Below are 12,994 nucleotides of genomic sequence, written 5' to 3'. Positions count from 1 at the left end.
TAGCAGCACTGCCAGAAGGGTGTAGATGAATCTATACAAATAACACCTGCATGCACATTAAATTTACAATAACCAAGTCCTGGTACAAACTCTCAGCAGTGAAAAAAATTTACTATTGTATATAATGGCCCTGTATAAAAAGAGAGTTGCCAGGAAAAAGATCAAATACATTTATTCCAAGGATTAAGAGTTTATTGTCATGTACAAAATACATTGCAATTCGTACTTGAATGCCTTCCTCACAGACTAGACGATTAAACAAATAAAGCAGCACAACATTACAGTAACTAACAATAAATAAACCACTAACTTACGTGTACTATTAGAGCATTTATTTCATTTATTTAAACTTTATTTTTCCAGGTAAATTACCTGAAAGCCCGTTTTCACTGCTTTTTTTTACTCAAAGGAAAAGCCTATAGGAAAAATCTAAAACCTTTTAATTATACATGTACTTTATTTCTTTTTCCAAAGGTGATAAAACATTTGTCACAAAATACGCTCCGTGCATACATATGAACTAGTCCCTTAAAGTCCCTTTAAACATCGGTGTTACAAATTTTAACACAATTTTACAGAGCACCATGCAATACGTCTGCTCCATGTACCATTCATGAAAAGAATGGTATTTTAACTCAAATGAATTTACTAAACATCACATATATTGTTTTCTTACATTCAATGTTAGTTTTGTTTCTTTAGCAATGATTTGTCCCCGGCAATGAGCGTCTGCGATGACAGAAAGTTTCATAAATGCATAATTGTGTTAAATTAGAGTACAGGGCTAATAAGAAATATTTCTGAGCTAGTTATTAAGTGAACCACCTTAACTTTGGACATATAATGATAATAAAAATAATACTTAAAATTATTAGTATAATAATTATTATTATTATAGTAGTAGTATAAAAATATTGAAATGGGACCACGTCATTCAAAGGCAAACTAATATTGCAGGGGACTGCCCACAGATCCAAGTGAAAAATTTAATGGGGACCCACTGCCGCAAAAAAAAAAATATTAAAGCCCTTTCTGTCCTGGTTCCTAGTTCTTAAGTACATATGTGATTATCTGTAGTGGAGGTTCCTCAACTTAAGAATTAGAAAATCCCTTGTTAACTTTGTCTGCAAACCCTATTTTTAATTAAATGACTCACATCTGTACTGTCCTTCAGGGCTCTGTTAACCGGTGACTGGAAGGATTCAGGAAAACGGGACTACCACTTCCCAGGCGTTTCCCCAGATACGATGCAGCAGATCATCGAGTACGCCTACGCGTACTCTGTGCTCGTCACGACTGACAACGTGGAGAACCTCCTGGCGGCCGCCGATCAGCTGAACATCCTGGGCATTGTGCAGCTCTGTAGCTCATTGGATTCTGGCCCGCTAGTACGGAAATTGGGGAACCCTGTCCTACACTATCCATTGCACATACTTCTATGTTTGTGTCACGGTGAACTTTATCTGTAAATCTCCTACCTTGTGCCATGTGCTTCCTGTGGTCGGCTCCAGGTTCACTACGACCCTGTACTTTCTGGATCTCCATCTCAATCATGTACATCATGACACTCATCACTTTTGAATTGGTTTTCTTAGATATATATCTGTGGCGGCTACAATGGAGCTGATACACATGCTACTGTGGAGTGCTATGACCCACTCACTGGCGAATGGACCATAATCGCTCTCATGAGCACTCGCCCACGTGGCCTTAGGGTCGCTGCTTATCACGGGAAAATTTATGTGGTGACTCCTTTCTTGCACCTTGAACCATAGGTGACAAGTTTCAAGTTTTACCTATCTGTCTTTGCTACTGTCATGGATTGTGATTCCCTTAAACCAAACAAAATGTTCACTGTCAGAATAACTCACTGTGAAGGCTTATCTGAATGCATGTACAAAATATATACCACCCTCATTAGCCTCCCTGCATTCATTTCTGGGTTATAAACGAATATGTTGGGGGACTCTGCTACAAGCTCGGGTAGTAAAGTTTCGATTTCTGATCACAGTTTTATATTCTCCAGTTCCAGACATAATTGTTGTTTTTGTCAGAGTCTGTTTAACTACAAATGGCATTTTTAGTAATAATAATAATAAAAGCAAAATATATGAGCATAAGGAGTCTTTTTTGAAGGCTCATGATTTTCCCCTAATTCTGCTGGTTTTCCCTCCACCCTAATCCCTGTCTTTGGTACAGTTAGGTTCACGTGTCTTTAACACAAATGAGTTATAAGCTTGTGAGACAATGGAAGCCTGCTTTCATAGGACTAAAATTCCTGAAAAGTTTGTGACTTTGGTAAAGCTGATATTTGCTTATCCTTTTGGTACCTGAGTGATCACTTGCTTTTGGTGTCTCCCCGGTGGGCGGTTCCAACGGGTCACATTACCTGCGGAGCGTCGAGGCCTATGACCCTGCGATGAACCACTGGCGTGCTGTGGCCCCCATGTTCACGGCACGAGGCCGTTTTGGCATCGCAGTGGTGGATGACCTCCTGTTTGTGATGGGCGGCTCTGATGACGTCTGGGTTACAACCAAGGTGGAGTGTTACGATGCGGGGACAGGCAGCTGGTTTAGCGCCCAGGACATGAGCAGAGCCAACAGAGACTTCAGCTGCTGCGTAGTGCCTGCGCACCCCCGCATCGTACAGCACGCTGCACCTCGGTAGTCCCATGGCCACCCAGGAGGAGATAAACCCACCTGCCTGGTGGGTAACCTCAAGTACACCCCCCTCAAATTCTTTCCCTAAATGTATAGTGCTTACAGAACACTGGGATACTTTCTTAGTTTTCTAAGAATGCTGCAATGTAACCACACAAAGGAAACATGTCACCAGGAGTCCGAGTATCAGATGATGGACATTTGTTCCTGTCATTTTCTGCTGTTCTTTTCTGAGACCATGATACCAATAGACACTGCTGCACTTTACCATACAGAGACATCTGGAAGCTGGGGAGGGCATCTGTGCTCCTTCAGCCACAGACAGACTGAGGCAGACGACAGGCAGGAGGACTGGAATAACAACAATTTAATTTGTCTTTCATTGATCATTGTTGACACACCACGAAATGTGAACAACGAAACAACGTTAAACAATATCGCTGGATGATTAAAATATAAATATATATATAATCAGCTGTGCTATGGAATTTGTGTGTGTGTTTTTTAGCTAAAGGGTTAAACAAACACTTAATTATATTCATCATACCATATATGAGTAACCCAGCCTTTGATCAGTTCCTTCACTCTATTGTTACAGATTTTCAGAAAACTACATCAGGATTATTGTTGTGTTTTGCATTTCATGTAAGATATAAAATCGAATCTGTATGTATGAAGTCAACCACCACACAGCGAATCTCCTCGGGATCCTGGCCGGCGATCCCCCAGGCAAATACACGGTCCAGTTCTACCAATCCATCGGCCATCCATCTGCCACAGCTACAGTAGGTGTTACATGTACGTGGGCGTCCCCTTGGTCTGGTCCAGCCGCTTGGGTCCTCAGCAATGAGGATCCTGCGACCCGGATCACCCTCAGGGAAACGCGCCACATGGCCGTAGTGCCCTAACTGACAATCCCTCACAATGCAGGTAATGTGCCCCCATTACCTGGAGATGCATGGCTTCATTGATCAAACTATCAATCCTCACTCAAGTTGGCACATTTGGTCTGAACAAATAAAATTTGCAGGTGGGGGACGAGATTGATCGTGTAACCCAAAAACACGGAAGAAACAAACACAAAAGCACCAGACTCTCGGGTTGGGGGATGGGTGTTGATATTGGAGTGCAAAATTAACACAGATGGAAGATGGACAAGTACTTTTGATTTGTGTCCTATTCTCAGTGTATGACGAATTATAATGGCTGTTTGTTAGCTGTTTGCATACTATCTTATGCGAAAACCGGACGACAGAATTCTGTTGTAGTCTAGCTGACTTAGCAAAAAAAATCCCTTACACTATAAGGATTATTATTATTATTATTTTTTTATTATTTAGGAAAGTCACCTTAGTGTAATTACAGAGTAATGCATTGCTTCCAAACAGCGATGTTGTGATAGACTATTCAATTAAATGCTTGTTGTACATATAATTCTGAATATTTGATAAATTGGGCAAAATCATATGTTTGTTTTAAACATGAAAATGATGCATGCATGTATCAGAGTTTTCTAGTGGGTTTCTATTCAGGGGCACTTCTGAAACATTTTGGAGCACCCTCTGCCACTGCCACCGCCCAAGATGAGGAGCCGTCCACCTCCTCAGCCACATATGTGTCTCCACAAATGTCGGATCCCGAGGATGAAGAGCCAATAGCAGCCACTTCAGGTGTGATTGTGCGTAGCCTGAGTGTGTGTGTGTGTCGCAAAATATTTTGCAACGACTGTTCCGGCACGATGAATGCTGTGTATTCAAAATAACTTGTGTATACTAATGCAAATGTATGCTCATAGAAATGCCTGGAGCTCAACCCCCTGAGGATGAGCTCCTGCCTACAAAACCTGCAAACTGGCCTTCAGATATCACTGACAGCATTCGAATACAGCTGGTTTGCAAAGGACCAAGTAAGGTAGCACCTGACTTTGTTTTTCCTAGAAATGAGGGTGATGGAAGAAGTTGCCACCAGCAGTATTTTAAGAAAACACTAGTTAGCGGTGAAAAGATGCCTAAAAGCTGGCTAGTATATTCTGAGAAAAACAACAGCCTTTTTTGCTTTTTTTTGTTTTCTAAAAGACACATCAGTTTAACAAGTTCTGGGCTGATAGATTGGAAGCATGCCAGTTCTCTTCTCACCTCACGTGACAATAGTCCTGAACACCATAACTCCATGAAAGCATGGAAAGAGATGGTAGTGAGGATTAAAAATGGTGAAACAATTAACAAACAAGAGATGGCACTTCTGCAGGCTGAGAAAATAAGATGGAAAGCAGCGCTGACTCGTCTCACTGCTATCATTCAATTCTCTCGCAACTACAGGGCAACAGGCTTTGCATCTGCACAAATGTCAGCCAAGGATATGTGTGAGGACATGAACGTAGAGGCTGTTCTACAGCAGAAAAGACAGAGATCTACAAAGCGGCACTTCTCTCACAAATCATTTGATGAGCCATTGAGTGATGACTTAAAGAAGCTGGAGGTGACCTTTTTTAATGTTGTTGTTGATGCTGCAGTGTCTTCCATCCAAGAGAGATTCACCACATTGGAAAATGTGGGAGAGAAATCTGGAGGACTGACACATTTTCCAAATCTCTCAAATGATGACCTCACTGAACAGTGTAAGACCCTCGGTGCTACTTAGCTTTTTCAGGACCAATCAGACTTGGATGCCGGAGAGCTTGCACAGGAGATTAAGAATTCGTCTGACTTACCATCAAAATCTATGACCTGTCTTGAGCTGCTGAACTTTGTGCATGACAGCGAACTCTCAGAAATATACCCAAATTTGTGCATTGCTCTGAGAATTGCAGTTACTCTACCTGTAACTGTGGCTTCAGCAGAGAGGAGCTTTTCAAAGCTGAAACTTGTGAAGACATATCTGAGGTCCACTATGTCTCAGGAACGCCTCACTGGCCTTGCCATCATCAGCATTAATCATGCAATTGCTGGCCAGATTTCATATGACATTATTGATGACTTTGCATCAAGGAAGGCAAGGAAGGTCCTGATTTAGATGACAATTATTTCATATCACTGTGTGTTGTGCGAAGTGCAATCATGTTAATTGTGTCATTTAGGAATGCCTCATTTTAATTGTATCTGCCTTTTATACTTATTTAATATAATAATTTTATATGTATGTCTTATTTTGACTTCTGTGCGTGCTTGTTTTATATTTAAAGTTCTATTTGATGATGAGATGATGATGAGAACCCTTTATTGCTGTTGCAATACACCATGTCACTAGTCACAAGTACCGGTGAGAAACTGGCAATCAACCGACCATACATTTTATATGTATGTCATATTTTGACTTCTGTGTGTGCTTGTTTTATATGTAAAGTTATATTTCTTCCAATTTATATGTTAGTTATTATGTTTGTTTGTGTGTGTATATATATCTATATCCAGTTAAATTCAGTATGGTTCGGACAACAGTTTTTTTTACGATAAAATATGTTAATGTACAATCCTTAATATGTCTTGTGTGTGTGTGGGTGGGTAAAAATAATTAATTTACTTTGGGATTTTAGATACAGTAAGATATTATACACAGACCTAAATAATTACATAAACACAGTCGTTGCTGTTTCAGTTCTCTCCTACCATTTATATTGTCACAGTGAACTATATCCTAAGATGTACTTGTACAACGTTTGTATATAGTATAGCATGAAAAATAATAATAATAAAAAAACTCAGCCAGAGTATAATTGTTTATATATATATATAAATATATAAAACACTCGTGCGCTCTTGCGTTGTGTACACCCAAAATGACGATTCCACCATACACTGCGCTAGGCTATATCGAGTGTGATGTTAGTTGCAAAAGACGCAAGCTGATCCCAACTTCACTTTGCTACACGTCCACTGTAAAAGCAGGGCCACAAATAAAACACCACCTACGTCTCTGTGCTCAATTCAAACGGAAAATGTCGCCAAATCCATTCGCCATTTCACTATGTGCTGGCTAGTCATGGCGCGAGCATTAGCTGCGGACGCGAACAGCTTCAGCTTATCTTGCCACAATTCAGCTCGACTGTTTAAACTTCAGCCAAACACAACATTCTGTGTTAAGTGAGAATTCTAACGAGAAATAATAATTACTTACATCGTTCAATGGGTGCCCTCGGAATATCTGTCCTGCCGCTACTCCCATCCACTTCTAACTTAACTCGTCCATCTGTGTGGAGGTGCGCAAGAACGATGGGTGCCGCGAAGCTGCAGGAAAACAAACTTAAAAACCTGCACGGAAATATATTAAACTTAAGTTAGTCGGCAGAAGTGAGGAATTAAAAAAAAAAAAAAACGATTTCTCAAGAAAAGATCATAAAACAGGAAAATGGTCAATAGCTCATGGAGTGATATTGCACACTGTACCTTGATTGTAACATAACTGCTCTATAATATATAATCGATTATATGCAATAGTGTTCAGGATTTGGGTGAAGTGTACTGTACACAGCACAATAATCATTGTGATAATTCCACACTTGCTGCAATATGTTTTCATGACTGTATTGGGGATATTTGCGGTCCGAAAAATACGTCCGCCTTGTGCTAAATGTGGACCAAAACAGACGGACTACGCAGCCCAATTTTCAAGGACCATTTTTGTTCTAAATAAAGGCCACAACGGGCCGACCAGATTTAGCCCATAAAATAATGTCCTGTGGACATTTGTTGCTCAGTGGCTCATGTTTAAGGTGGAAACTAGGGAATAAGATACGAACTTTAGCCTCGTTCCTGACAGTCATGTAAAGGACCTTTTTTGTTTTTCATTTTTAGAAACGTAGCCGAGGAGAAAAAATATGAAAACATTTTTTTATTAATTAAGGAACTATTTTATTTATTTCGGGAATTCGTGATTTGACAATTCACACATAATACAAAACGTAAATGCTAAGATAAGCACGGTATACATTTTCCAAAAGTGATGTTAAAAACATTGAACTTGTTCTTCTTGTACAGCTGATTGCGCATAGAAAATATTTTCCCCCCAATCAATTTCGAATCTCAAATATAGATTTAAAAATAAACGTTACGGTATCTTAGAACACTGTGACGCAAAAGTGCGGTTTTTGCGTATTAGAACACGTCATTTCGAGTGGTATAAAAAGGAGAAAGAGACGAGACATCCACATTTTTGAATAATGATGGCACACGACATGGAGCGAGTACTGATGTCCCCGGCTTTCGAAGTGTTCAACAAGCTTCGGCTCGCAGGACAGCTTTGTGACGTGGTCCTCATCGCAGACGGTGTTCAGTTCAACGCCCATAGAGTGATTCTGTGTGGCTGTAGCTCCTACTTCCAGTAAGTTGCTGTGGCTCATATATGACGATGCCAAAACAGCAAGGAGTCCGTTTTTTTCTCTCGTTAGCAATGACTTCTCCTTGGCAATAAGGCTCTAGGATGACAGAAAGTTTATATTAATATATATTATATTAAATTATGTTAATGTAGGTCAGTGCTGATCAGAAATATTTTTAAGTATACAGTACCACCTTAACGTTTAACATATAATAATAATAATAATAATAATAATAATAATAATAATAATGGTATAAATATATAAAAAGGGGACCATGTCCATCAGGCAAAAACAAAGTATTCCGGGGCACTTGCCCACCAGCCCAAGTGAAAAATATTATAGGGGGAGCTAATGTTGGAAAAATAAGAGTTAAAGCCCCTGGTCCCTAGTTCTTAGATGCCTATGTGATCATCTGTAGCGGGGCGTCCTTATCTCTGGTTTATTTCCATTTGGGGGTCCCTGGTTCAGAAGATTTAGAAAACCCCTTATTTAACTTTGCCTGCAAAACCCATATTTATTAGATGAGTCACTTCTGGATTGTTTTCAGGGCTCTGTTCACCACCGGCTGGAGTGATTCAGGAAAGCGGGAGTACCAACTCCCAGGCATTTCCCCTGAAACATTGAGGCAGGTCATCGAGTACGCCTACACGTACTCTGTGGTCATCACATCTGTCAATGTGGAGAACCTCCTGGCAGCTGCTGATTATCTCAGTGTCCTGGGCATCGTGCAGCGCTGCTGTGACTTCCTGCATGAGCATCTCTGCCTTGACAACTGTGTTGGGCTTGTCAAAATCGGAGATGTCTACTGCCTCAAGGAGCTGCACCAGTCTGCATTGAAATTCCTCCTGAAGAACTTCAAGGAGGTTGCCATCAACTCAAACGAGTTCCTAGAACTCACGCTCGAAGAACTTTGTGACATCATGGAGCGGGATGAACTGAATGTCAGAGAAGAGGATGTGGTGTTTCACGCCATCCTCCGGTGGATCGAGCACGATCCTGCCACCCGAGAGGCCCACATTTCAGTTCTGTTGCCCAAGGTGAGTATAGTTATACTATGTTCTCATTGACTTGTGTATATAACAATAGAATGCTCATTGAGTGAAGTCCTTATTACTGTAGCTAGAGACTGAACCTCCATTTTCATGTCCCATGAGTCTACAACCAAGGCTTCCAGGTATTACACCTGGGAGGAGAGTGTAACAAATAATGGAAAACAACACACTCAAATGTCTTACATGAAATAAGTGTTAGCTGACACATCTGAGACTTTCTATGTAAATGGCTTCAGCTAAAGAAATTAAAATTTGCACTTACTGCTGTATCCTTAATGTTAGGAATTGCTCATCTCCAGAGATTCACAGAAAGCACTAAGGAACTCATGGGAATTCTCTCATTCTTGTTTCCTGTGTAGGTTCGCATGGCTCGTATGGATCCAGAATATTTCATGAAGATCGTCAAAAAAAACGATCTAGTGAAGGCCAATGCGGCGTGCAGGCGAATTATCAGTGATGTCATGAAGGTCATCTATGATCTTGATGATGAAAGTCCACTCTCTGACTTTGAGAACCCGCTGATCCGCCCACGCTTGCCCTCTGACGTTTTGCTGGCTGTCGGTGGATGGAACATGGGCACTACTAACTGCATTGATGCGTATGACACACGGGCCGACCGCTGGGTGGATATCACGCAGGAGGAGCAGAGCAACTTAGCTGGTCATGGCATGGTGTACCATAATGGATTTGTGTACTGCATTGGGGGGTTTGATGGCCAACACTTCATTAATTCCGTGCGCAGATATGACCCGATAACACGAGAATGGCAGCAGATGGCCCCCATGCACTGGCATCGCTGTAATGTTAGTGTGGTTGTGCTCGATGGGTTCATCTACGCCATGGGTGGCCATATTGTTTTCAGGCCCCTCAATAAAGTAGAGCGGTACAACCCAGTAACCAACGAATGGACCCAGATCGAGCCCATGAATGAGAGGAGAAGCGATGCCAGTGCCACCACCCTGAATGGCAAGGTAGGGTAATGGGAGGGCGTCTGACTGTGTTTACCCTCATCTTCCCCTTGAAATTGAGTATTTTACACAGTCATGAGTTCTCTTTCTCTTCAGATTACTGAGTTTTTTTGGATAATTGATTTAGTTCATTTGGATAAATGCATTATTGGTCTCCATTAGGGGCATATTGGGTAGTGCTGTGGTGTCATATCCAAGACTTGTGAGATAGATGAAATGGTGTTCCCATGTCAGGTTTCCTTTATTCTGTTCCTGGGGGAGCAGAATTGAAAACTCTTTGCAGATTTCCCTTTTCAAACAGCCATACTAAACCTGAAAATTAGCTGATTATGGTGCGTTTGAGAAGGGAAATCTGCAAACTGTGTTCCGCCAGGACCGGAACTGGGGAACCCTGTCATACACTATGCATAGCACATACTTTTATTTTTGAGTCACAATGAACTTCATCTGTAACCTCCAAACCCCAGTCATATACAGTATAACGGTGTTCACAGTTAAATTGTTTTTCATAGATATACATCTGTGGGGGCCACAGTGGAACAGAGAGCCTTTCTACAGTGGAGTGCTTTGACCCACTCACTAATGAATGGAGCTTGATCACTCCAATGAGCACTCCCCGTCACAGCCTTGGAGTCACGGCGTATAAAGGGAAGATCTATGCGGTGAGTGATTCCTTTCTGTGTCAAATCTCACATTTTACCTGTAAGTTTTACCGGTTTTTTTGTCTTTGCTGCTGTGTCTTTCATTGTGATGCATTTAAACCAAACATAACAGTTAAATGCCAGAAATACCTGCTGCAAAGGCTTATCTTAATACACATAAAAACATATATGCTACCCTCTTTAGCCTCCCTGCATTCATTTCTGGGTTATAAATGGATCTGCTGGGGGTCTCTGCTACTAGCTCGGGCTGTAAAGTTTAGATTTTTTATTAATTATTTTCTCTAGTTCTAGATATAATTGGTCAGATTGTTGTTTTTTTCAGTGTCTGATTAGCTTCAAGTGTTCGTTTTAAGTAATAACAATAAAAAAGCAAAATATATTAGCATAAGGAGTCATTTTTGATGGCTCACAGTTTTCACCGAATCATACAAGTTTTCTGTTGCCCAAATCCATGTTTTCATTGCATATAGGTTGACATGTGTATATAAGCTTGTGTCATTTATAGACAATGGGAGGTTCTAAGGAGCCTGCTTTCATAGGGTGAAAATTGCTTAAGAGTTCATGACTTTGGGAAAGTTGATGTTTGCCCATCCTTTTGGCAAGCAAGTGATAATGAATCTTTGGCATCTCTCAGGTGGGCGGTATCAACAGGTCTGATCACCTGCAGACCATGGAGGTCTATGACCATACCACAAACCGCTGGCATGCTGTGGCCCCCATGTCTACACCACGCAGTGAATTTGGCATCGCAGTGGTGGACGACCTCCTGTTTGTGATGGGCGGCCATGATGGGTTTAGGGTAACAAACAAGGTGGAGTGTTATGATGCGGGGACAGGCAGCTGGTATCGTGCGCAGGACATGAGCAGAGCCAGAAAACACTTCAGCTGCTGCGTAGTGCCTGCGCACCCCCGCATCATAAAATACGCTTCACCTCGTTAGTCCCTGATGGCCACCAAGGAGGAAACCCATCTGCCCACAACAGCATGCCCAGTACGTAACCTCATTTACACCCCCCACCCCGAAGTCATTTTCCATGGCCTCGCTAAACTCCTCCCACACCTGAGTTTTTGCCTCGACGACCGCCGAAGCCGCATTCCATCATTTCATCACCGCTGTCCACCAGCAGGTTCGGGGAATGCCGCCACAACAGGCACCGACCACCTTACGGCCACAGCACCAGTCAGCCGCCTCCACAACGGAGGCATGGAACAAGGCCCATTCGGACTCAATGTCCCCTGCGTCCTCCAGGACATGGGAGAAGCTCTGCTGGAGGTCGGAGTTGAATCTTCTCCTGACATTGCATACTTAAAATAAAGTTCTCTTTTTCATATTATCTAGTTTGTGAAAGCGTCATAAATTTCCCATTTTGGATAAACGTTGTTCTCGTTTGACGGTTCTCTTCAGAAATTCCGCTGCAACCATCGGTGATTGCTAATTAAGCACTAAGGTTTTTCGTAATCAATTGAAATACTGGTTTAGTGCAACCCCTTCCCCTGGGACCTACAGTAAACATAGCCAGCAACTTGAATTTGGAGAAGGGATGTTACCTCTGCATTGATTACAGTATGTACTGTACACAATATTATTATATTGTGGGTATCAGAGTTTGCGGGTGCGGATGGGCAGGCTGGCAGGAAGGAGGCAGGGAAGGACGAAGCAGGGAGGTAGAATACGGGGAAAACTGGGGTTTTATTAGGGGGAAGACGGCTATGGGCAGAACGGGACATGACAACAGCACTAACATCAATGACGGACATCGGACAGGGCAAGATGTGGACTGAAGACATGGCAAAACGACAAGGTACAGCTAGGCATGATAGGGGAAGAACACGTGGATAATCAGGGGGCGTGGCACACAACGATCGTATGAGCCGGGCATGACAGTGGGTCTGTGTTCATAGTGGGGTACTGTAGGGTTCAATTTTAGGACCAGTACTGTTCCTAATTTACATTAATGATATTGACAGCAATACATACAGTAAACTGGCTACATTTGCAGACGACACCAGGGTGGGTGGCGTAGCAGACATTGATCTAGCAGCGGAGAGGCTACAACGGGATCTGGATTTAATTAGCGACTGCGCTGATACCTGTCAGATGAAATTTAACATACAGTAGATACATGTAAGATAATCATGCAGAGAGCAGAAATATAAAGTACTTGTATTTTATGGGTTCCACTGAAATAAAGGTAGCTGATTATGAGAAAGATCTCGATGTGTATCTTGATGCTTCTATGTCCCACTTTCGCCAGTGTGGGGAAGCAATAAAAAAGGCCAATAGGATGTTGGGTTACAAGTCTAGGTGTGTGGAGTTTAAGACAAGGGAAGTGATGC

General features: G+C 41.9%; 1 protein-coding gene across 4 annotated transcripts; it reads left to right on the top strand.

The window, feature by feature from the left end:
- Positions 1 to 7,844: 7,844 nt before the first annotated feature.
- Positions 7,845 to 11,991, top strand: LOC125722692 (kelch-like protein 10). 4 transcript variants are annotated; one of them, XR_007386514.1, is made up of 6 exons: positions 7,845 to 7,977; positions 8,523 to 9,012; positions 9,387 to 9,998; positions 10,508 to 10,657; positions 11,292 to 11,648; positions 11,785 to 11,991. XR_007386514.1 is itself a non-coding variant. In XM_048998895.1 (5 exons), exons 1-5 carry the CDS (start codon positions 7,847 to 7,849, stop codon positions 11,965 to 11,967), a joined length of 1,566 nt encoding a protein of 521 aa, XP_048854852.1. In that variant the 5' UTR covers positions 7,845 to 7,846; the 3' UTR covers positions 11,968 to 11,991. The 4 variants fall into 4 exon arrangements, 2 of the variants coding, with proteins under 2 accessions (XP_048854852.1, XP_048854851.1); XR_007386513.1 differs by having other exon boundaries at positions 11,782 to 11,991; XM_048998895.1 differs by lacking the exon at positions 11,292 to 11,648.
- The last annotated feature ends 1,003 nt before the right edge of the window (positions 11,992 to 12,994 follow it).

This window comes from Brienomyrus brachyistius, unplaced genomic scaffold, assembly GCF_023856365.1.
Source record: "Brienomyrus brachyistius isolate T26 unplaced genomic scaffold, BBRACH_0.4 scaffold41, whole genome shotgun sequence".
NCBI lineage: Eukaryota > Metazoa > Chordata > Actinopteri > Osteoglossiformes > Mormyridae > Brienomyrus > Brienomyrus brachyistius.
Note: the sequence above shows the minus strand (reverse complement) of the source record. Positions and strands in the feature narration are given on the sequence as shown.

Coding starts and splice junctions, on each gene's coding strand:
- LOC125722692 (XM_048998894.1), top strand. CDS start 7,847: ATGTCCCCGGCTTTCGAAGTGTTCAACAAGCTTCGGCTCGCAGGACAG. Junction 7,978..8,522: donor GGCTGTAGCTCCTACTTCCA/GTAAGTTGCTGT, acceptor GATTGTTTTCAG/GGCTCTGTTCACCACCGGCT. Junction 9,999..10,507: donor CCACCACCCTGAATGGCAAG/GTAGGGTAATGG, acceptor TGTTTTTCATAG/ATATACATCTGTGGGGGCCA.